This window comes from Theropithecus gelada, chromosome 8 (assembly GCF_003255815.1).
Source record: "Theropithecus gelada isolate Dixy chromosome 8, Tgel_1.0, whole genome shotgun sequence".
Classification (NCBI taxonomy): Eukaryota; Metazoa; Chordata; class Mammalia; order Primates; family Cercopithecidae; genus Theropithecus; species Theropithecus gelada.
Genome location: NC_037676.1, coordinates 143,474,167 through 143,496,947, shown reverse-complemented (window position 1 = coordinate 143,496,947; position 22,781 = coordinate 143,474,167). Strand labels below are relative to the sequence as shown.

The 22,781-nt window shown below is 50.6% G+C and overlaps 2 protein-coding genes across 2 annotated transcripts in view; one reads left to right on the top strand and one right to left on the bottom strand.

Moving 5' to 3' along the window:
• Positions 1–22,781, top strand: part of SLC45A4 (solute carrier family 45 member 4) — a 100,306-nt gene that overhangs the window by 32,455 nt on the left and 45,070 nt on the right. The window contains 1 exon segment of the mRNA XM_025395114.1: positions 20,095–20,734. Coding sequence (XP_025250899.1) covers positions 20,494–20,734 — 241 coding nt within the window. The 5' untranslated portion in view covers positions 20,095–20,493.
• On the bottom strand, positions 17,692–20,099 carry LOC112630211. Its single transcript, XM_025394343.1, is given in 3 exon segments — positions 17,692–17,900; positions 17,903–18,005; positions 19,956–20,099. Coding segments are annotated over 3 exon segments (456 nt in total).

Genomic DNA, 22,781 nt, shown 5'->3' with positions numbered 1-22,781 from the left:
GTCGTTCATCATGATTTTTATGTGGATGTGCCATACTTTATTTTACCAATCTTTTTTGGACATTTAAGGTGTAGTAAGCATTGCTCTGTAGTGTTTTGTGTTTGTTTTTTTGTTTTGTTTTGTTTTTGAGATGGGGTCTCACTATATTGTCCAGGCTAGAGCACGTCACCTATTCACAGGTGGAGTCATGGTTCACTGCAGCCCCGAATTCCAGGGCTCTAGCGATCCTCCTGCTTCAGCCAACTGGATAGCTGGGACCACAGGAGCATGCCACCAAGCCTGGCTTCCTGTGGCTTTGTTTTCTTATGATAAGTTCTAAAGGGTGAAATTTTGGGATCAAAAGTTGTACTCATTTTAAGTTTTTGATACGTATTAACCAGGACTCCAATTTTTAAGAAGTCATTTTTGTTGACTTCGGGACTGTCCCAATTAATTCCATAGGTGATATTGTTTATCTTGAACGTGGCTGCTGTCCATAATCCCAAGAAAATGCTTGGTTCTGAACAGCTGACTTTTCCAGATAAACGAGGGGCTCCTCACTGAACTATAGACTGACTTTCCTCATCACAGAAAATGGGGGACCACGAGGTTATGGGACGACTCCTGTCTCGTAGAGGAGGGGAGGTGTTCCGTGGGTTTTTAGTCGAAGCCCCAGTGTGGTTGGGGGAATTCAGAGCTGGCTCTCGCTGACACCACCTCCTCTAGAGTTGTCCAGCCACTTCCCTGCATGGAGACAGGAAAGCACGAGAGGAAGTGACCATTCTGCCCTCTCTCCTGTCTCCCATCTGCAGTGGCTCTCTGAACTGGAATGCCCCTGAGGCCCCCTTTTCCTTGTGGTGAACCCCTATTGTGAGTTTACACAAGGGGTCCACGAGAAAGTAGAAGGGCTTTGCAAAGGGTCACAGAGCATCATGAGATACCCTGTTGAAAGTGTCGTCTTGAGCCCATGTTTTTAGTGGCTCAGCCGTGCCATGCCATCCAGTAAGTAGCAGAGGTGACCCATTCTGTCCCTCGAGGTGGCTGGCCTTCAGCCTTACTTTCAGGCAGAGCCCCTGGTATTGAGGAGAGTGAAGGGGAGAGGGTCCCATGGTAGTTTTGTTGTTTTCTTGGTCTTAGAAAGTAGGAATAAATCTAGCCCCAGGCTAAGGCCATATGTAAGTTTTCGTCCTTCACCCATACTTTAGTTTTTTTTTTTTTGATCCCGGGTTTGAGCTTTTCTCCTGCCTCAGCCTCCCGAGTACCGGGGATTGCAGGCTCCTGCCTCCATGCTTGGCTAATTTTTGTATTTTTAACAGAGACTGAGTTTTACCGTGTTGGCCAGGCTGGTCTTGAACTCCTGACCTTGGGTGATCCACCCACCTTGGCATCCCAAAGTGCTGGGATTACAGGCGTGAAATACCACACCCGGCCCAAGCTGTATTTTTTTTTTTTTTTTTTGAGACGGAGTCTCGCTCTGTTGCCCAGGCTAGAGTGCAGTGGCATGATCTTGGCTCACTGCAAACTACGCCTCCCGGGTTCACACCATTCTCCTGCCTCGGCCTCCCGAGTAGCTGGGACTACAGGCGCCCGCCATCATGCCTGGCTAATTTTTTGTATTTTTAGTAGAGACGAGGTTTCACCGTGTTAGCCAGAATGGTCTCCATCTCCTGACCTCGTGATCCGCCCGCCTCAGCCTCCAAAAGTGCTGGGATTACAGGCGTGAGCCACCGCGCCTGGCTCAAACTTTACGTATTTTTAAAAAACGAGCTTTGACTTTAACATTTCCGAAATATCCATCATACTTCCTTTCAAACACACGGACGTCGTGTGTCCTGAGTGCACACCATAATTGAAAGAGCTCTGTATCATTGGACAGTTAGCCGTTTGCGGTTTTCACTTTTGTAGCACTACGTTCACTAATTTTCTGCTTGCGGATAAGTTCAGGACCCGGAAACCACTTTGATTTGACTTGATTTTACATGGAAGTACCATCAAAAGGTCTAATTCCATCTTGGCAGTCATTAGTGGTATCCCTAAATTGTGCCCTGTCTGTGAGGTCAGTTCTTGATTATATGTGTGTGATGTGAGGGTTTCTGCTTCCATGTTTTGATACCATTTAGCTGCTTTGCCTGCTGTCAGGAACACGCGACCTGCCTCTCCCACGCTGCGCGTGACAGGCTGAGTTTATTTCTACCTGGGTTTGCTCCTAAAGTAACCGAGACTCAGAGGAGACCTAGTTCATCCTAGGACTTATGGGCATTTCAGGTCGATACTGGCGCCTGATTTTCCTGAGTTTCCCAGCTGAGATTTCAGGGGCTGCAGAGGCTAGAAGCATGCCGCCGTTTCCATGGCAGCCAAAGCGTCCTTGGGACCCTGGCGCACACACCAGGTCAGTGCTTGAGTGTTTGGGAAGAAGGGCACACCCCTCATTGCCTCTTAATTGAAAATGCAAAAACCTAGTCAGCTGATCGTGCAAATCAAGGAGACTATATATAGGTAAGAAGGGAGATGAGCAAAACTTTGTTCTAGCAGAAACTCAGCGGTGCAGGGGATATTTTCTTTTGGGGGCAGCGTGTCCTTGTTTTCGTGTGATTTCCTCTTAAATGAGCTTTTCTCGCGTGTTTGCTACGTGTCGGACACTGCATCTTCTTCCTGTTGATATTTAGGTAACAGTTTGTTTTAGTAGATGAAGAGGGATTCTGTTTAAAAAGGTGTCTTATTTCAAATCGTAACGCCTTAACCCTTAAATTTTAGAAAGTGGAGTAGTAATTGGAGTATTTACTACCATGTAAATTGTCACTAGCCTTTGCCTGTTTAAGTACACTGTTGTGTTTACTTTCCGTCTGGTGTTGTGGAGGGAAGGGGGAAAGCTTGGGGGCCTGTTGGAACTCAGCTCCAGGCAGCCCTGGCGGGGAGGCTGTTTGACCGATGTGCCTAGGACACCACCACTGAGGGGCAGCGGGCAGAGGTTATAGCAGGGGTGGGGTTGAGGGCCTGAGGGTTGCAGGGGCCATGTGGCAAGGGCCCTGTGGTTGGGCTGGGCTGGCAGGCTCTCCGGAAGGGCTTGGGGAGCCAGGTGGGACCCCGTGAGATGAGGAATGCTGGTCTGACTCGGTGTTGTTAAGGGACTACCCTGTTCACAGTATTGAGAGCGGGCACTGAGGGTAAGGGTGGAAGCTGTGAAACCAGTCATGACCCTCCTGTGGTAGCCCTGCGGGAGATGCACTGGCGTGGGAGTGGAGAAGGTGGGAGGGGAGGTTCTGGGTGCACTGGCAGAGCCCGGTCTGCAAGATCAGCCGTAGCGTGTGAGCTGGTGAAAACCTCACACATCACTTCCTGTTCAGATTTTGGCTTTAGTGTATTTTGGGGACTGTCCTTACCTGCGTCAGCAGGCTTCATAATCATGATTCCAAACTGAATGAATTTCTGATTAGAATATGGCAACCAAGAAGACTGCACTTCCTGTCTCTATATGGTTCTTGAAGATCAGGAAGGTCAATGAAAATGACAATTTTTGAAAGAGACCCTTTCAGCTCAGCCTGCCTGTGTGTTGGGTGCACACGTGAGTGCATGTGTGTGTACGCAGGTGTGTGTTGTGTGCACGTGTGTGAGTGCATGTGCATGGTATGTTGCGTGTGTGTGTGTACACAGGTGTGTTGCACATGCGAGTTTGAGTGCGTGTGTTGCGTGCACACGTGTGTGAGTGCATGTGTGTACGCAGGTGTGTTGTACACGTGGGTGTGAGTGCGTGTGTGCAGGTGTGTTGCACGCGTGTGTGCATGTGTGTACACAGGTGTGTTGCACACGCGGGTGAGTGCATGTGTGTACGCAGGTGTGCGTTGCGTGCACACGTGTGAGTGCATGTGTGTATGCAGGTGTGTTGCACATGTGGGTGTGAGTGCATGTGTATGCAGGTGTTTTGCATGCACACGTGTGTGCATGTGTGTGTACGCAGGTGTGTTGCACACGTGGGTGTGAGTGCATGTGTGTGTACACGTAGGTGTGTTGCAAGCACACGTGTGTGCATGTGTGTATGCAGGTGTGGGTTGTGTGCACACGTGTGTGAGTGCAGGTGTGTGTTGCACACGCGGGTATGAGTGCATGTGTTTGTATGCAGGTGTGTGTTGCATGCACACGTGTGAGTGTAGGTGTGTTGCACACGCGGGTGTGAGTGCATGTGTGTACGCAGGTGTGTGTTGCATGCACACGTGTGTGAGTGCTTGTGTGTGCAGATGTGTGGCGCACGTGGGTGTGCATGCATGTGTGTATACAGGTGTGTTGCTTGCACATGTGTGAGTGCAGGTGTGTTGCAAATGTGTGAGTGCGTGTGTGTACACAGGTGTGTTGCAGACACGGGTGTAAGTGCGTGTGTGTGTAGGTGTGTGTTGCATGCACAGGTGTGTGCATGTGTGTATACAGGTGTGTGTTGCTTGCACACGTGTGTGAGTGCATGTGTGTGCACACAGGTGTGGGGCACATGTGCGTGTGAGTGCATGTGTATGCAGGTGTGTGTTGCATGCACAGATGTGTGATTGCAGGTGTGTACACAGGTGTGTGTTGCACATGCAGGTGTGAGTGCGTGTGTGTGCACAGGTGTGGTGCACACTCAGGTGTGAGTGCATGTGTGTGCACAGGTGTGTTGGACACGTGGGTGTGAGTGCATGTGTGTGTACGCAGGTGTGTGTCGCGTGCATGTGTGTGAGTGCATGTGTCTACACAGGTGTGTTGCACATGCGGATGTGAGTGCATGTGTGTGCACAGGTGTGTTGCACACGCGGGTGTGAGTGCATGTGTGTGCACGCAGGTGTGTGTTGCATGCGTGTGTGAGTGCATGTGTGTGCAGGTGTGTGTTGCATGCACACTTGTGTATATATACTCAGTGTCCTGTGCTGTGTCAGTGCTGGGGTGGTGTCAGGAAGCGTGTTGGTGAACTGTGGCTTACCCCCACACCCACGACCATATCAGTGAGCATGGCTTCCCCCTGCCCCCCGCCGCCCTCGCATCGCCAGTTGTTTGGGGGATAGAACAGTGTCTACTGGAGGAGAACTGAGCTTCCCTGTCCCATTCTGAAATGGGGTCAGGAAGGGGATTACCCTGCTGCCTGCTCCCATTGGATCCACCCACAGCCTCTCGAGGTAGAGGCAGGCACCCCGTTGTCCAGCTGTGTGTGGCCTTTCTGAATGATGTGGTTCTTGGGCATTTGAGCCGGTTGCCAGCCATGTGCCCTGCCCCACAGGTCCTGGGAGTTTCTGGTAAGATTCCACAGCTGTTGGTAAGTCTGAGGTTTGCCTTCGCAGATGGAAAAATGGCTTCCAGAATTGAGTGTGGTGCCAGCCAGGAGAGCCCAGGAGTTGTGAGGTGATGCTCTAGCCTGTGGGGCAGGGGCCTTGCCACCAGCGTCCTGCAGTTGGCTGTGACTTCACCAGCAGGAAGGTTATCTTCTCCAGGAAGTCTTTGGGCGCTCTTCTAGTGAGCTCAGTTGCCAGTGGATTTCTCAGCCATAATGTGTGGGGTTAGCCCCGTGTGCTGGGCTCCGGAGGGGTGCGAGCGTTCTGGCTCGTCAGTGACTATGAGAATAGCGTTATTGGTGTCAGTCAGAGCCTTTGTGGGAACAGCGCCGTTGTGGGTCCTTTACTCCGGCTTGGCGTTAGCACCCAAGATGCTTCCTTTGCTCATTTTCGGGTCCTTCTGAGTCCTTGTCTTGCCAGGCCATGCTCTCTGCCTGCCCCTGGGGTCAGGAATCTTGCAGTGGCTGGGGAGACACAAGCACAAGACTGACTAGACATGGAAGTACGAGCTGGTCGAGCTGGTGCTAGGGCCGTGGGGACCCAGAGGGAGTCCACCTGTTGTCATGGGGCCCAGGGAGCCCCGTGGGCCGGGGGAAGGGCCTTTCGGTATGTGCAGTTTACTGTTGAGAAAGCAGGCCCAGCAGAGGGAAATGAGTTTGCACCAGGCCTCCAGGAGGTCTGGGCGAGTCTGTGAGGTCATGTGGGCATCAGACACAGGACGGAGGCTCTGTCGCCCAAGTTGGAGGGCAGCGGCGCAATCCTGGCTCACTGTAGCCTCCACCTCTTGGTCTCAAGCGGTTCTCCCACCTCAGTCTCCTGAGTAGCTGGGACTACAGCTGTGTGCCACCAGACCTGGCTAATTTTTTTTTTTTTTTTTTTTTTTTGGTAGAGATGGGGTTTTGCCATGTTGCCCAGGCTGGTCTGGAACTCCTGAGCTCAGGCGATCCTCCTGCCTCAGCCTCCCAAAGTGTTGGGATTACAGGCGTGAGCTACTGCACCTAGCCTGTTTGTTTAATGCATTTATTTATGTAGAGATGGGGTCTCGCTATGTTGCCCAGGGTGGTCTTTTTTTTTTTTTTTTTTTGATCCTTTTGAGACTGAGTCTGGCTCTGTCGCCCAGGCTGGAGTGCGGTGGCCGGATCTCAGCTCACTGCAAGCTCCGCCTCCCGGGTTCACGCCATTCTCCTGCCTCAGCCTCCCGAGTAGCTGGGACCACAGGCGCCCGCCACTTCGCCCGGCTAGTTTTTTGTATTTTTTAGTAGAGACGGGGTTTCACCGTGTTAGCCAGGATGGTCTCGATCTCCTGACCTCGTGATCCGCCCGTCTCGGCCTCCCAAAGTGCTGGGATTACAGGCTTGAGCCACCGCGCCCGGCCCAGGGTGGTCTTAAACTCCTGACCCCAAGCAATCCTCCCTCAGCCTCCCAAAGTGCTGGGATTGTAGTGGTGAGCCACCACACCCTGGTTTTCTTTATTAATGGAGTAATTATGGGTTGGTCTGGTCTTCTGCCTTTCGCACTTAGGGATTCATTTCTTTTAAAGACCATGTGGGTGCCTGTGCTGGGTGTGTGCTGGACCCAGAGGTAGTCCAAGCACACTGTGCCCTCAGGGTCTGTGGGGCAGGAGGCAAGGTCTGCAAGCAGGCGTGAAAAGGGGCAGGGCAGGGGTCTGGAGGAGGCGGGAGGAGCCAGGGCACTGTCTAGGCCTTGGGCCAGGCCACCCTGTATGGTCAGCAGAGAAGTGTAGGGGAAGGCATGCTCAGGGCATGGGCACTGGGCTGCTTCTGCTGTGGGGATGCCAGCCATAGACATGCTGTGGCCATACGGTGTCCACTCACTCCCGGGGGCCCTTCCAGAATTTCCTCGATTCAGTTTCTTCATACTTAGGGTATTTTATAAAGACACGCACAAATGTACAGACACAGACAGATACAGATCCAGAGATGCAGAGACAGACACACATGGACACAGACACACGTACACATACCCACACAGACTTAACACACACAGGCACACAGAGGCAGACACACGGACACACCCACACACCCCCCCGACACAGACACATAGGTATTGACACACAGACAAACCCACACATACACCCACACACACAGACACATAGGCAGACATCGACACACACACATACCCCCCGCACGTACACAGACACATAGGCAGACATTGACACACACACACACACACACACACACCCCCGGCCTCTGCCCACTCCCCTGTGCCGCTGGAGGTTCACAGCACGCTCTGATTGAAAGGAGAGCAGAGAAGAAGGATGTGTGGTCTGCTGTGCGTCCTTTTCGGTTTCTGAAGTGCCCTGACTTGTGGCACAAAACACACAAAGAGGGTTATCGGAAGATGTAAAGCACAATTAAGCTTTAGATCATTTATTTCTAGAGTGTTGGGGTGTTGTTCTAACTGGGATACTCTGAGGGTAAAAGGGGGGACACAGTAGCCGCCCTGCCAGCCTCCTGACAGCGCAGCCTGGAGCTGTTGGTGTGAGGCAGTGCTTGTGACGTCCCCTCTGCTGCGTGTGACTCAGGAGTGGCCGCAGTGCAGACTCTTGGTCTCTGATCCAGTGGGTCTGGGGGGAGCCCCAGAACTTGCAGTTAGGGAAGCCGCTCGACACTGGTCCACGTGAGGTGCTGAGTATTTGAAGGACGCCAGATGTCACATGGCCTCATTGAAACTGGTATGAACTTTGTATTTCTTTAGCCCACGTGTCTTGGGCTAGAGGCTCCTTGTGTGTTGAGAGGCCGCCAAGCTGGGTTTCTACAGGCGATGCATAGCACACCTGGAGATGGGCGCCTCCGCGATTGGGCACTTTCAGGTGTAAGCAGGTGGCACAGAAAGCTTCCCCAAGTGCACGGCGGTCAGCACGGATGCCCCTTAATTCCTTTCTCATGAAGGGTTTTGGTTTCTTCCTAACCCTGGACAACGGGGGATTATCAGGAGTTTTTGATTGCCTTATTTATTTATGTAAATACAAGGACACAACATTGAAAATCAACAAACTTTACTTTCTAGAGCAGTTTTTTTTGTTTTGTTTTGTTTTTTGTTTTTTGTTTTTTTTTTTGAGACGGAGTCTGGCTCTGCTGCCCAGGCTGGAGTGCAGTGACCGGATCTCAGCTCACTGCAAGCTCCGCCTCCCGGGTTCACGCCATTCTCCTGCCTGAGCCTCCCGAGTAGTTGGGACTACAGGCGCCCGCCACCTCGCCCGGCTAATTTTTTGTATTTTTTAGTAGAGACGAGGTTTCACCGTGTCAGCCAGCATGGTCTCGATCTCCTGACCTCGTGATCCGCCCGTCTCGGCCTCCCAAAGTGCTGGGATTACAGGCTTGAGCCACCGCACCCGGCCAGCAGTTTTAAGTTCACAACAAAATTGAGAGGAAGATAACAGATTTCCCGTGTGCCCCTGCCCCCACTCCCAGCCTCCCCCAGTGTCCATGTCACCGGCCAGAGTGGGACATTGATAACGGTGGATGAGCCTGCAGTGACACGTCTCTGTCACCCCAGTGCGGGGGTCATGTCAGGGTCTCCACTCTGGGCGCTGCAGCTCCAGTAGGCTGGCAAATGCATAGTGACATGTGTCTGCCATTAGAGTGCCATACAGAGCAGTTCCACTGCCCCGACACCCTCCTCCGCCTCTCTTCCTCCCCAGGCCCTGGTCACCGCTGCTCCTTTTACTGTGTCCTTAGTTTTGCCACTTCCAGAAAGTCGTCTGGTTGGAGTCATGCAGTTGGAAAAGCCGTTTCAGAGTGCCTTCTTTCCCTTAGAAATACGCATTCAGGGTGCCCGCGCATCTTTTCATGCATGGCTTCAGAGCTCATTTCCGTTTAGCGGCGAATGACATTCCATCGTCTGGATGTTCCACGGTTTATTCAGTCACCTATGCAAGGACGTCTTGGGTGCTTCCAAGTTTTGGTGATGACGAATAAAGTGGCTGTCACATCTGACAGCCGCACAGGTTTTTGTGTGGACGTAAGTTCTCAGCTCTGTTTGGTAAATACCAAGGAACTTGGTTGCCGGATGGCATGGTTGAAAGTATGTTTGGTTTTGTGAGAAGTGGGCAAAGTGTCTTTCGGAGTGGTTGTGGCATTTTACATTTCTGCCAGCAGTGAGCGAGCGTTCCTGCCCGACATCCTCTCCTGCGTTTGCTGTTGTCGGTGCTCTAAGCCTTGGCCGTTCTGATAGGTGTGTGGTGGCACCACGGCTACATCCGCTTGAGGACCTCGGGTGTGGAGCATCTTTCCATATGTTCATTTGCTGTCTGTGTATCATCTTTGGTGAGGTGTCTTCAGACTTTTTGCCATCTTTTCCCCCACGTAGCAAAAGATCATTTATTGGCTCTTGTTCTTCCAGCTCTTTGCTTTGAAACTGAGCATACACTACTCTGTAAGCCTCAAAATCCAACACATCACGTGCATCATACTTTCTATAATGAGAATCCATCTCACACAGTGTAAAGCTACTGCACTGCCTCAAAACTGCAATTCCCCGGCACTGTCCGGGGAATCATCAAGTAGTCAGAGCATTCTTGCCCGCACAGGGCTTCTGTGAACTCTGCAGGCACGCATGTGCACAGTCGCACGCTCACTGGTGAGCCTGCCTCCCTCCCACAGCATCTCCACTCCAGTGCAGGAGCCTGGACTGTCGCACCGTATAGCCATGCAGGCCCCGGGGGACACGGCAGCATGTGGTCTGCAGGCTTCCCAGAGCTGCTGCCCTGGCATCGTTCCTGAAGGACAGCAGTGAAGCTGCTGAGGCCAAGGGAAGGCCAGAGTCCAAGGAAGGCTGTGGAAGTGTCACCAACGTCTCCTGGCTTGTGGTGAATGCAGCACTTGCTTTATGTGCACACCGATCTGGCCGTTCACAGGCAGGTCACCTTCCCCGTCCTGCTAGCCCCCACAGTTCAGGGGCCTGCCCACAGCTGTCCTGGGGCTCCCTTGCTGCGTCGTGTTGCTTGACTATGTGCCTACTCCGAGTCCAGTATAGCTCAAGACAGCTTGCCAGGCCAGGGTACCACAAATTGTTAGAAAATTGATATTTCCTTCATTTCAATATCTTAATGGTAGAGTGATGGCGAACATTTGTGGGAATACGGCACTTCAATATCTGGGTCCCCTTGTTAGGTCCGTTTTGGAAATTTCCGCCCTTCCGGCACACACTGCTTCCAGTCTTTGCCACTCGGAATGCCCCACACTTCCCGCCCAGCCAGGCACGTGCCAAATACACGGGGGGAGGAACTTGTAGAAGCGCTCATTTTCTTTTCGTTGAGTTTTAAGGACTCTTTGTATATTTTGGATGCCAGTCTTTTATCAGATAATGTCTTTTGCAAATACTTCTACCCCATTTGTGGCTTGTCATCATCTCTTGACACACACTGGTTTTGTGTTGGAAGTCAGTGGGATTTCTCACAAGCTTTTCAGGAAATAGCCTTAGAAGCAGAATTGCCAGTGCTGCTATTAGTGTTCCTCTCCATGGCCATCTGGAGAGGCAGGAAGACACGTGCTGGCCGTGACTGGGGGAACTGCACTGGTGAAGATGGCACGGGGCCGTCTGAGGCTGATGGTAGTAGTGGGTTTGTCTGACTATGGGTGCCCCTACTCATGCCTGTTTCTAGGTGGTGGGTGCAGAAAACACACAGCTGTTCCGTGAGCTGGCCCCCATCAGCATGTGCCACCCACAGGCGGTGCCTGCACCCCACGGCGTCAGGCCCATGCATACATGTACATGCGCTTCGTGTGTAGGGCTGTGAAAGGAGCAGCGCATGTTTGTGGTCACTGTGCGGACATGTGTTGTCCGGACTCGCTAGACCACTTCCCAGGAAGCGTGGCTCGTGGAATTCTCCTGTCGCTGTTGAACGCTGGTACTGTGCTGTAGATCTGAAAGTTTGACCCAAGCTTGAGGTGTGTGTCAGCAGCAACTCTCCAGTTACCTTTCTGGTGAAATGTAAGTTGACAGCCAGCTTTTCCACTCAGCAAATTGTAGGAAGTCATGTGTTTTGGCATCAGTTACCCTTAAATTAGAAACAGGACAATAGAGGAAGTTGTTGATTGGAACAATTGTAGTTTCGCTTGTCTGAGTGCATCTGCGAATCATAACAAAATTGTTGTCACCGATTGCCCCGACAATCGCTGGAACAGGCTCCAAAGGGAAGCTTGCGTTTCTATGCTAGGGAAAATCTGCCCGAAAAGTTGCACTTTTCTTTTGAACATAAGATACCAGAACAGGTCACAACTTAACTTTTGAGCTTCTCTGCATTTAAAGCAGCTGAGGCGGTGGCAGCTCTCAGGGGTATAGGATTGCCTGTGCTGGGGGAAGGAGGGGCGTGACGTCATGCCTCGGTCGGCCGTTTTCAGCTCTGTGCTGAGAAGAATCATTTTCCGGTTTTCAGATAATGCTCTCGTGCTTATAGAAAATAGTTTCCTTACAGAAAACAATTTGCTTGCTCTAAGAAAGTGACCTCATGGCTGTAGTTTGCTGGACGTTGGACTGGTTTTATGGTGTCTGATTGCCCTCGCTCAGTGTGAAAACACACCCTGCGCTGGTGCCCGGCCCCTCCCTGCACACTCCTCCCTTCTCTTCTCAGAGCTGCTTTCCTTTCATTTCTTGTGAGGCCCTAGAGATGAAGTGACTGGGGGAGGCCGTGAAGGGAAGGATTTCAAACTGCCTCAGAGGCTTTGTGTTCAGGAAATATGCACCACATGGGCCCTTGTTCCAATCCCAGCGAGGGCTGTGGGTGAGGAGGACCAGAGGGCCTAGAGGTGTCCACTGCTGTCTCTCAGGAAATGGACCATCACATCCAAACATGTGTGCATGAACTTTGGAAATAAGGTCCATCTTTAAGTGGGGGGCTGTGCATACTTTGGTAATGGTTTGGTAGACTTGCTAATTTGGTTATATTCTTTTTTTTGTCCATTCTCGCTCAGACAACAAAAGAATTAGATTGTAAACTGAAAATATAAGAATGAATAGCCTTAATTAGATGGGAAGGGACACAGGGGCCTTTCCAGCATGATAGACGGGTTCTGTCTTGATAGGAATGTGTTGAAACTGTCTGAGTAGTAGATTCTCACTGCATGTAAATTATACCTGACTTCGTAAACAACGCTTACCAGCTGTCATGATCTAGCCAGTTAGAGAACATAAGGGCAGAGGAAATCCCATTTGCAGTGACCATGACAAAGGTTAATTAGGAGAAAACGTGGAAGACCGTGGAAGGGCTGCTTTTAAGTTCTCCCCAAAGGCGCTAGGGAGGACGTGGACAGGTGCAGGAGCGCTGTTGTTCTTGGAGAGAACAACTCAGCAGCCTGAGGATATCGGCTCCCCCCAGGCTAGTTTATAACATTAATGGAATCTCAATAAAAATACCAACAAAGACTTTTTTCCCAGAGCGAACCAGTCTGTTCTTAAAGTTCATAAAGTTCATGTGCTCATGAAGTTCTTGGCAATAAACATGAGAGAATTAGTAGGACAGCGCTGATGGGGGAGAAGCAGCAACATCAGGACCCTCCCCTCCCCCAGCAGAGGTCGAGATGTCCCGACAGCCTCTCTGCCTCCCGCAGGTAGGTAGACAGGCACACGGGTGGGGCAGATTGCAGCCTTGAGAAATGGAGACGTGCACGTCGACATTTGGTGTGTGCAAAAGAGCAGTCCCAGGGCTGGCAGTGGACTCTCAGATCAATCATACTGCGACACCCAGAGGGCCACTGGGAGACACAAAGTGGCTGCTAACTCACAGCACACTCGAGCATATGGATCTGAGGCCTCACAGGGACCCACATAGTTTTCCACTGGGAGCTGTCATCTGGGTTGAACATTCAGTAGCCTGTTACATGGATTTCCTGACCAAGACATGTTCTTGTGTTCTTAAACGTATCAGAATTTGCTAGTACCTTTCCCATGGGCTGCGGGCCCAGTAACCTGTCCTTCAACCTTGGCCCTTTAACTGAAGAAATGCTCATGCTGGTGCTTCCGGCACCAACCCGGAGGCCACTAGCTCTCCTTTCAGAGTGGCCAGTGCTGGGGCCGGGTCACCATGGCCTTCCCTGTGTGCTGTCCCGTGCAGTTCCACCCGCTAGATTTTTCGGTATTGACTAGGTGATATGACCTTTAATTTATTTTCTTTCTTTCTTTCTTTCTCTCTCTCTCTCTCTCTCTTTCTTTCTTTCTTTCTTTCTTTCTTTCTTTCTTTCTTTCTTTCTCTTTTTCTTTCTCTTTCTTTCTTTCTTTCTTTCTTTCCTTTCGAGACGGAGTGTTGCTGTGTCACCCAGGCTGGAGTACGGGGGCACAGTTTCGGCTCACTGCAACCTCTGCCTCCCGGGTCAAGCGATTCTCCTGTTTCGGCCTCCCCAGTAGCTGGGATTACAGGCACATGCTACCATGCCCAGCTAATTTTTGTTTTTTTTTTTTTTTTAAGTAGAGATGGCATTTCACCATGCTGACCAGGATGATCTTGAGCTCCTGATCTCGTGATTCACCTGCCTCAGCCTCCCAAAGTGCTGGAATTACAGGCGTGAGTCACTGCACCCGGCCATGACCCTTGATTCTAAGTACAACACTTAAACTTTATTTTTAAGTTATTTCCTGACTTCTCCTAAAATGCTTACAGAATCCCCAGGGCTTTGCAGAAATAAAATGTTTGGAAGCACCAGCTGCACCAGGGGGCATCCTGCTGTGAGCTGTTGGGTGTTGTCTCCAAGATACTCACCTTGAAAACTGGGTTAGTCCAATGGGTGCATATCCTTGAGGAAATTAAGGTTGGTTAACATGAGGTGATGTTGTTGTAATGGCTAATTTAGCCTTGTTAAGATTACTGTTTGGACGGTTGCCTCAACTTTGCCTGTTTTTAGAAGCTCGGAAGCTTGCATTGGTGTTGACACCCTAGGTTGATGACATTCCTTGGATAAGTTCATGAAGGTGTGAGACATTTGGTAGATTTTTGTACTTACTGCTACTTTAAACAAAGTCAAGATGTCTAAAGATATTTGTTGTTTTCATTAATATAGATGCCAGTGAAGTCACCTGTGTAAAATCCGTGTACTGTGCCCCTGCCTCTGCCCTGCTTGAGGAAGGCAAGCCAGCTGTGTTCATGCGTAGGCTACTTGCGTAACAGGTGACACCCGTGCCATGCTCATGCTGTTTCATGAGGACTTCAGGGAGGCATGAGCCGGTGGCTGGTCACCCGGAGCACCTGGGCATAACTTGAGCATATAAAATAGTTTCCTTAGAGACTGGTGGGGTGGGGAGTGGTTTTCTAGTGCAGACACCCCATAGTACCTATCAACTGATCAGCCTTATTCGTTCATTTGCTTCATTTGTTCATTTAACAAGCCTCATCGAGCTCTTACTGTGTGGCTGGAAATGGTGCATGTGGAAGGGAAAGCCCAGGTTCGAGAAGGATGGACATTGCCCACTGGGGACTGATGCTGGGAGATCTGGGGACAGATGAAAGCAGGGGATGGGGGTCTCTTGAGGGGGCTTCTCTCACTGCCTGGCAGGGTTTGGCCATCCACCAGTAGCTGTCATAATCCTTTGTGCAAGATGGGGATCACCCATTCTAAAGGGGTCCAGTGAGCCCTGAGAAGAGTCTCTCAGACTGGGGTGGTTGAGCTGAAGGTGGGAAGGGCAAGAGGTAGAGATGCATGGCCGGCGGCATGGGCAGAGCCAGGCTCAGCGGAGAGACTGAAGGGAGCAGGCTGGCGGAGAGGCAGCCTGCTCCGAAGGGTGATCCCTCGACCGATGGGCAGCACTGCCCAGGCATGGTTCTAGAGCTAGGGGGCCTGATGTGGGGCCTGGGTGCATGGCTGAACGTGCAGCGCCGTCACTGGCAGGCTGGGTCAGCAGTCCCCCAAGGTGTGAAGCCGTCGTGCTGGCCCCTCAGCCTGCTGAGCAGCGGTGTCTGGCGGCTCGCCCTGACCGTAGCCATGCAGATGCTCTGGCGGTGTGAGCTAGACGCCTTTCCCACCCAGCGGCTGGTCTCCCTCCTTTTCATCTTCTCTTTGAAAGGTCAGTTTTACACCGGTTGTTAGAAGTTTGGTAGGAAAGCCCCAACATTTCAGAGGAACTCCAGTGAGGCAGCTGACTTTCCATGTCAAGGGAGCCACTCCTGCACCACTCTGTCCTTCTGTGGATTTGCGACTCTGTTACTAAGAACACAGGGCCTCTGCTCCCTGAAGGCTTCGTTTTGTGAAATCCTCAGCTATTCCCAGGCAAAAGATTCTTGTTTTAGAATCTGTTTAAAAAAAAAGAAGATAAAGTCTCACCGTGTCTCGCAGACTGGAGTGCAGTGGCATAATTGTACCTTACTTCAGCCTGGAACTCCTGGGCTCAAACAATCCTCCTGCCTCCATCTCCTGAGTAGATGGGACTATAGGCACATGCCATCACATCTGGCTAATTAAAAATAATAATAATTATTATAATAGAGATGGGGTCTTGCTGTGTTGCCCAGGCTGGTCTTCAGCTCCTGGGCTCAAGCGATCCTCCTGCCTCAGCGTCTAGAGTAGCTGGGATCACAGGTATGCACCACCATGCTAATCTTTGAAAAAAGGGTCTGACTCTGTTGCACAGGCCGAATGAATCTTTTGCTGATCCCTAAGACCTTTTGGTGGTCATCCTTGTGGCCCCAAGGTTGGAGTCCATGCTCCACACGGGAGGCCGATGGTTGCCTGGGGCTTTTCTGTGTGGCTCATCAGTGATTCTTACGCAACCTGCTCTTTGCAGACAAGGTGCTGAGAAATACCACTGGCTGGGGCGCAGCTGAGCTGCCTGGGAAAGGAATGGCCTGCAGCGTTGCTGCCTCGGGTCGTCTCGGCCACGGGAGTGTGTTCCGTGCGTTTTCCAGTTCTGCTTTAAGTCAGGACCAGACGGTTTAGGTGGCACGGAGCAGAGTGAGGCTGAGGGGTGCGGGAGCCAAGCAGGGCTCCACCATTGCCTTCTTTCCTGTTAAACAGAGAGGCTCCGGCGACTTCCTGACCCTAGGCCAGGCCGGAGGGTAGCAAACTGACCTGGGGGCCAGATCCAGTGCAGAGCTGGGATTTATAAGAATGACCAGCAAGCTAAGAATGGGTGTTGTGTTTTTAAAGGATTGTTTAAAAAAAAAGAAGAAGAAACAAGAAAGGAGAATGTGTAACAGAGACCGTCTGTGGCCCGAAATCCCTGAAATGTTCATCATCCAGCTTTACAGAGAAAGCTTCAGTGTCTGGTCTTGATGATGGACTCAGAATGGAATAATCAAGGGTTGAAGCATTTTTAAAGAAAACCTTTTTCCTATTTAGTAATAACCCTAGAACACAGCGTCTCCCTTTGGTGCTGTTGACATTCTGCGCCGGGGCCTTCTCTGCTGGAGGCTGTTCTGTGCACTGTGGTGAGTTGAGTGGCATCCCTGGTCTCCGCCTGTAAGACGTCAGTACTGTCCCCTCCTCCCCCTGTTGTCGCAATCAGAGATGTCTCGAGTCATTGCCAAGTGTCCCTGGAGGGTGCAGAGTTGCCCCCGGTTGAGAATCGCTACCTTCAAATAATTCATATATTACTTTATTACAGACATTTATTGCCTAACTGTCAGCTCTTACTGAAATGACTCTTAGGAACAGAGACTGCTTCACTTCAGGCACAAGTCTCTGAGGACACCGCAATGGGACAAAGGGCCAATTGAGCAGAAGTGCAGGGTCTGATGTTTATAATTAAGTCATTAGGATTTCTTAGAAAACTAATTGCTTTTGTTCCTGCTCAAAACCCAGCTGATGTGTTCAGTCTTTGCAGACGTGTCTGGGTGTTATTTCCTCTCACAAAAATGCCTCCTCTTACCTGGTGGAAGAAAGCAGTTAAAATCATTGACCCTATTCTGGTACAAGATTGACGGACTGAAAACAGGGAAAATCGTGACATTTTCTGTTAGGAATGATTCCAAAAAGGTGGGGGCGGAACAAGAATAGCAGAATGTTGGTCCTTGTTAAACCTGACGGTTTCTTATGCTATTCTGTTTACTTTGTGTATGTTGGAAATAGTTCTGGCCGGGCGTAGTGGCCCACGCCTGTAATCCCAGACTTTGGGAGGAAGAGGCAGGTGGATCATGAGGTCAGGAGATCGAGACCATCCTGGCCAACATGGTGAAACCCTGTCTCTACCAAAAATACAAAAATTAGCCGGGTGTGGTGGCGCACGCCTGTAATCCCAGCTACTCGGGAGGCTGAGGCGGGAGAATCGCTTGAACCCGGGAGGCAGAGGTTGCAGTGAGCCAAGATTGCGCCACCACACTCCAGCCTGGGCAACAGAGCAAGACTGTCTCAAAAAAAAAAAAAAAGTTCCATGACAGAGTTTTTTGAAAAAATATTGCAGTAAGGTGACAGTTTGGAAACTCTTGTTTTAATTGAGGTGTTTCTATGGTAGAGGACATTTGGCAAACTTGAAAGAATTCTCAGATAAGGGCTGTCATGTGGAATTGTAGCGACGTTCGGGGGACGTAAGAAGCAAACACATAGGTAGCACTGCTTGAGCCTTTGGTTCTGAAGGAATTAGTAGGCATTCTGGTTTCCGCTGCGGCGTGAAAGAAGATGTAGGGAAGAGCTGGAACGGAAGAGCCAGGCGCACGGCTTCCTTAGGTGCTGTACGGAACCTCCCATACAGAGAGCCCTCTGCCTCCTGGGGCCCCCGCACCGGGGACCCACCTTCTCCGTCGAGGCTGTGTGAGAGAGGAGCCAAGTGAAGACGGCACCTCGAGGTTTCTGGTCTCTGGGGAGAAAGAGAGGAGCTAATTAAGACCACCTTTGGTTCGGTGGAAATTAATGAGAAATACTTTTATTGAAACCAGTTGTTGGAAAAATTCTCAGTAAGATATTGGCCCATAGACCGGGTGCGGTGGCTCATGCCTGAAATCCCAGCACTTTGGGAGGCTGAGGCAGGCGGATCTCGGGGTCAGGAAATCGAGACCATCCTGGCAAACACAGTAAAATCCCATCTCTACTAAAAATACAAAAAAAATTAGCCAGGCGCGGTGGCGGGCGCCTGTAGTCCCAGCTACTCAGGAGGCTGAGGCAGGAGAATGGCGTGAACCCGGGAGGCGGAGCTTGCAGTGAGCCAAGATCGCGCCACTGCACTCTAGCCTGGGAGACAGAGCGAGACTCTGTCTGAAAAAATAAAAAAATAAAAAATAAAAAAAAGATACTGGCCCATAGACCTACCTTCATATAACCTTGAACACCATTTAGGTATGTTTTCAGGGGCTCTTTCTGGCTTCAATTGAACTGAACCCGGTGTCTGGAAACCTAACTCCAGAAGTTCTGAACTTGGGGTGTTCCACATCCCCGATCTTATCTCACCTGTGGAGAGATTGACCTCATTTCCTCAAACATGTCCAAGGCAGCATTTCCAGTTGGCTTATTTCTGCTTTATTGTATGTGTTTGTCCAGGTGGAGAATTTGTCACCAAGCTGGGTTTGTCACTGGAGGCGGGGTGGTGGAAACGCGAGGGTTGCGGTGATAGGGTTCCACAGACCCTAGCAAAGCTGCGTGTGGGTTGGAAGTCTCCGAACCCGTAGGTACCATAGTCAGAGTTTGGCACATGCGTGCATTTTTTTCTGAAGAGAAGGTCTGTAATTTCATTTTATTACCAAGAGGTTTTATAACCTAAAGGCCAATATCACAGAGTTCCAGGTGCCTTTGGGTAGATTTCGAACTCCCTGCTGGACAGGGAATCATGCTATCCTCATTCCATCCAGCCTCCTACTACTTTTAATTTTTCTTTTTTTTTTTTTTTTTGAGACAGGGTCTCTGTCACCCAGGCTGGAGTGCAGTGGTGTGATCTTGGCTTACTGCAGTTTCCACCTCCCGGGTTCAAGTGATTCTCCTGCCTCAGCCTCTGGAGTAGCTGGTATTACAGGCGCCCGCCACCATGCCTGGCTAATTTTTGTATTTTTAGTAGAGACGGGGTTTCGCCATGTTGCCCAAGCAGGTCTCAAGCTCCTGACCTCAGGTGATCCACCTGCCTCAGTCCCCCAAAGTGCTGGGATTACAGACGTGAGCCACCGTGCCCAGCCTGCTTTTTGTTTTTCATTTCCACCTGTCCAGGCAGGGTCTAAAGTTTCCCTTTTTGGCTGGGCACAGTGGCTCATGCTTGTAAATCCCAGTGCTTTGGGAGGCTGAGGCAGGGGAGATCGCTTGAGCTCAGGAGTTGGATACCAGCCTGGGCAATATAGTGGGGACCTTAGAAAAATTAGCTGGGTGTAGTGGTGCACACCTGTAGTCCCAGCTACTTGGGAGGATGAGGTGGGAGATCACTTGAGCTCAGGAGTTTGAGGCTGCGCACTCCACACTCCAGCCTGGGCAACAGAGTGAGACCTTGTCTCTAACAAATTAGACTTTTTTAAACAAAAGTTTAACCTTTTGATTCTCTTTTTCCTACCTTCCCTACTTTTCCCTTCACCTCCTTACTTCCCTCTCATGATATCTGCAGCCAAAGGGCGTCGCCAGCCGCCTCCAGCCTGCTGGAATAGTTAACGTGCTGTGGTACACGGGGTGGATGATATTGTTACTGGCCAAAGGGTGAATATTTCTAGCGTTTTTCTCTGTCTGCTCTTTGATCCTGCTTTCCTTGATTGCCCCACCTTTGTCCTTCCCCAGGATTCACTTCCACATGAGAAAATGTTTTTCGAGAACGTAGGTTTGGTTGTTTGCACGGACGTACCCAGAGTGAGTGGCAGAGAGGCGTGTGATCTCGGGGCAGGTCCTTGGGGCACACAGCTTGCTCGGGGGTCAGGCGGCGCTCCACAGGGCCATCTGCTGGCCGCCCCTGACTCTGGCCGGGTTGTTTTCCTGTTTTGCAGATCATCCAGTCACTCGATGGGGATTACCAGCGGAACACCTGTTTGTGTCACCTTCCCACTTCTCTGTAGCAAGAAAATTCACTTCAGCACCTCTTCAGTAATAATGATGAAACTGGTATTAACTGAATGGCAATTATGGATTTTTAACTCTAATTCACAGTAAACCAGCAAGCCATATGTTTAAAATCCAACCAAAAATCGTTGTGTGTTGCTGCATGTCTCATACCATTGTGAGAAGTTGTGAGACACCCACCTGTGCAAAGAGGAATGTAAGTGTTACTTGCCCGAGGAACACAACCGAAGCAGAAAGAGAAGACGTCTTATTTATCATTACAGATAGATGAAAGCATTATTTATATAGATAGAATATATAGATAAATATATATATTTTTGGTGGTAATGAAAATGGCTCCGCAGAATGCCGACCCGGAATCTATGCAAGTTCAAGAGTTATCCGTGCCCCTGCCGGACCCACAGAAAGCCGGAGGCGCAGAGGCCGAGAACTGCGAGACCATCAGCGAGGGGTCCATAGACCGAATCCCCGTGCGCCTGTGGGTGATGCACGGGGCGGTGATGTTTGGCAGGGAGTTCTGTTACGCCATGGAAACCGCTCTGGTCACACCAATACTGTTGCAGATTGGTAAGTCTCCTCCCCGTCTGTGCGCAGTGTACGCTGAGCGGAGTGCTAGCGGACTGGGCGTGGCTCTGATCCTCCGGAGGTGGAGGATGGCATGTCCTGGAGAACCCCGGGCACAGAAGTCTTGGTCTCCTCTCCCTTCAGCCTGCCCTGATGCTGGTTTTCTTCTCCTGTTTTTAGCCAGGTTTGGGGAGGAACGATCTTCGTATGTTGACGCTGAATTACAGTTTTGGCAAAGTAGCTGAGTGTCTGGGGCAGATTGGCACTGATACATACTGACTCTCAGCCGGGGCCCATCTCCCCCGCTGTCCCTGCCAGGGCACAGTGAAGGATGAGCGAAGGGTAGGGTCGCCAGCACTGACAGTCACTGGCTGTGTCATGCAGGCGAATTTGGGAGACCCTCTGTGCCACACTCTGATTCTTCGTGTGTAAAGTGATTGCAATCGCACACCAACCCAAAGAGGGTCCCAGGTGCGCTTAGAACAGTGCCTGGCTGTGGGAGACACTGAAAGATGCTGTCATCTTATCATTGTTGCTGTTGACTTGAATCCAAGGTTATTGTGGACGGTAGATGGCTCAGTGACAGGCATTTCCAAAAGCATGAAAATTCACAGTCACATGCAGGTGGACATGAAAACACAGAAATTCACAGACACGCAGGTGGGCACGAAAACATGGAAATTCACAGACACGCAGGTTGGCATGAAAACATGGAAATTCACAGACACATGCAGGTGGGCATGAAAGCACGGAAATTCAGACGCGCAGGTGAGCAGGAAAACACGGAAATTCACAGACACTCAAGCGGGCGTGAAAACACAGAAATTCAGACACGCGCAGGTGAGCAGGAAAACACGGAAATTCACAGACACACTCAAGTGGGCGTGAAAACATGGAAATTCACAGACACGCAGGTGGGCATGAAAACATGGAAATTCACAGAGACACACACAGGTGGGCATGAAGGCATGGAAATTCAGACACACGCAGGTGACCAGGAAAATACGGAAATTCACAGACACACTCAAGTGGGCGTGAAAACACGGAAATTCAGACACACGCAGGTAGGCATGAAAACACAGAAATTCACCAACACGCACAGGTGGGCATGAAAACATGGAAATTCAGAGACACTCAGGTGGGCATGAAAACACAGAAATTCGGACTCACAGGTGGGCATGAAAGCACGGAAATTCAGATGCGCAGGTGAGCATCAAAATACGGGAATTCACAGAGGGGTACAGGTGGGCATGAAAACATGGAAATTCACAGACACACGCAGGTGGGCACGAAAACAACGGAAATTCACAGATGAGCGCAGGTGGGCATGAAAGCACGGAAATTCACAGACACGCACAGGTGGGCGTGAAAACACGGAAATTCACAGAGACACGCAGATGGGTGTTAGAACACGGAAATTCACAGACACACGCAGGTGGGTGTGAGAACACGGAAATTCACAGACACACAGGTGGGCATGAGAACACGGAAATTCACAGACAACGTGCAGGTGGGCGTGAGAACACGGAAATTCACAGAGACACGCACAGGTGGGTGTGAGAACACGGAAATTCACAAACACGCGCAGGTGGGCATGACCAGTCTCACATGTACAAGATGTGTTTCTTCCAGATTACTGGGCAAGAGAGCGGGGACCCTGTAGGGAGTCCCCACAGGGAGTGTCTTGGGCCTGAAAAGTTTTGTCAGAATGTTTAGTTTTCCTTATGATCTAAGAAAGTTTTGAAATCTGTCATTTTCCAAACCCTTAGCCATATAAGGTGTCTGGGTAAGAGGCAGACAATTTAGAAGCATCAGTTTTATTCTAGAATTCCACATGTTGCACAGTAAAGTATTTTTAAGCCTACTTATTTTGGTGGTTTTAGGGATGTTTGTTGGTACAAACATAATAAAGTGTTTCTTGTTCCGTGAACGCTCACTCAGCCTCGCTGCAGTGCGGCACCCTCGGTTACGTGCACGGATCTGACTCCAGCATGAAATTGTAGCGTTTTCTCCCCCTGTGTGCGGGGCGGCCCTGCTGGCATCGGCACCG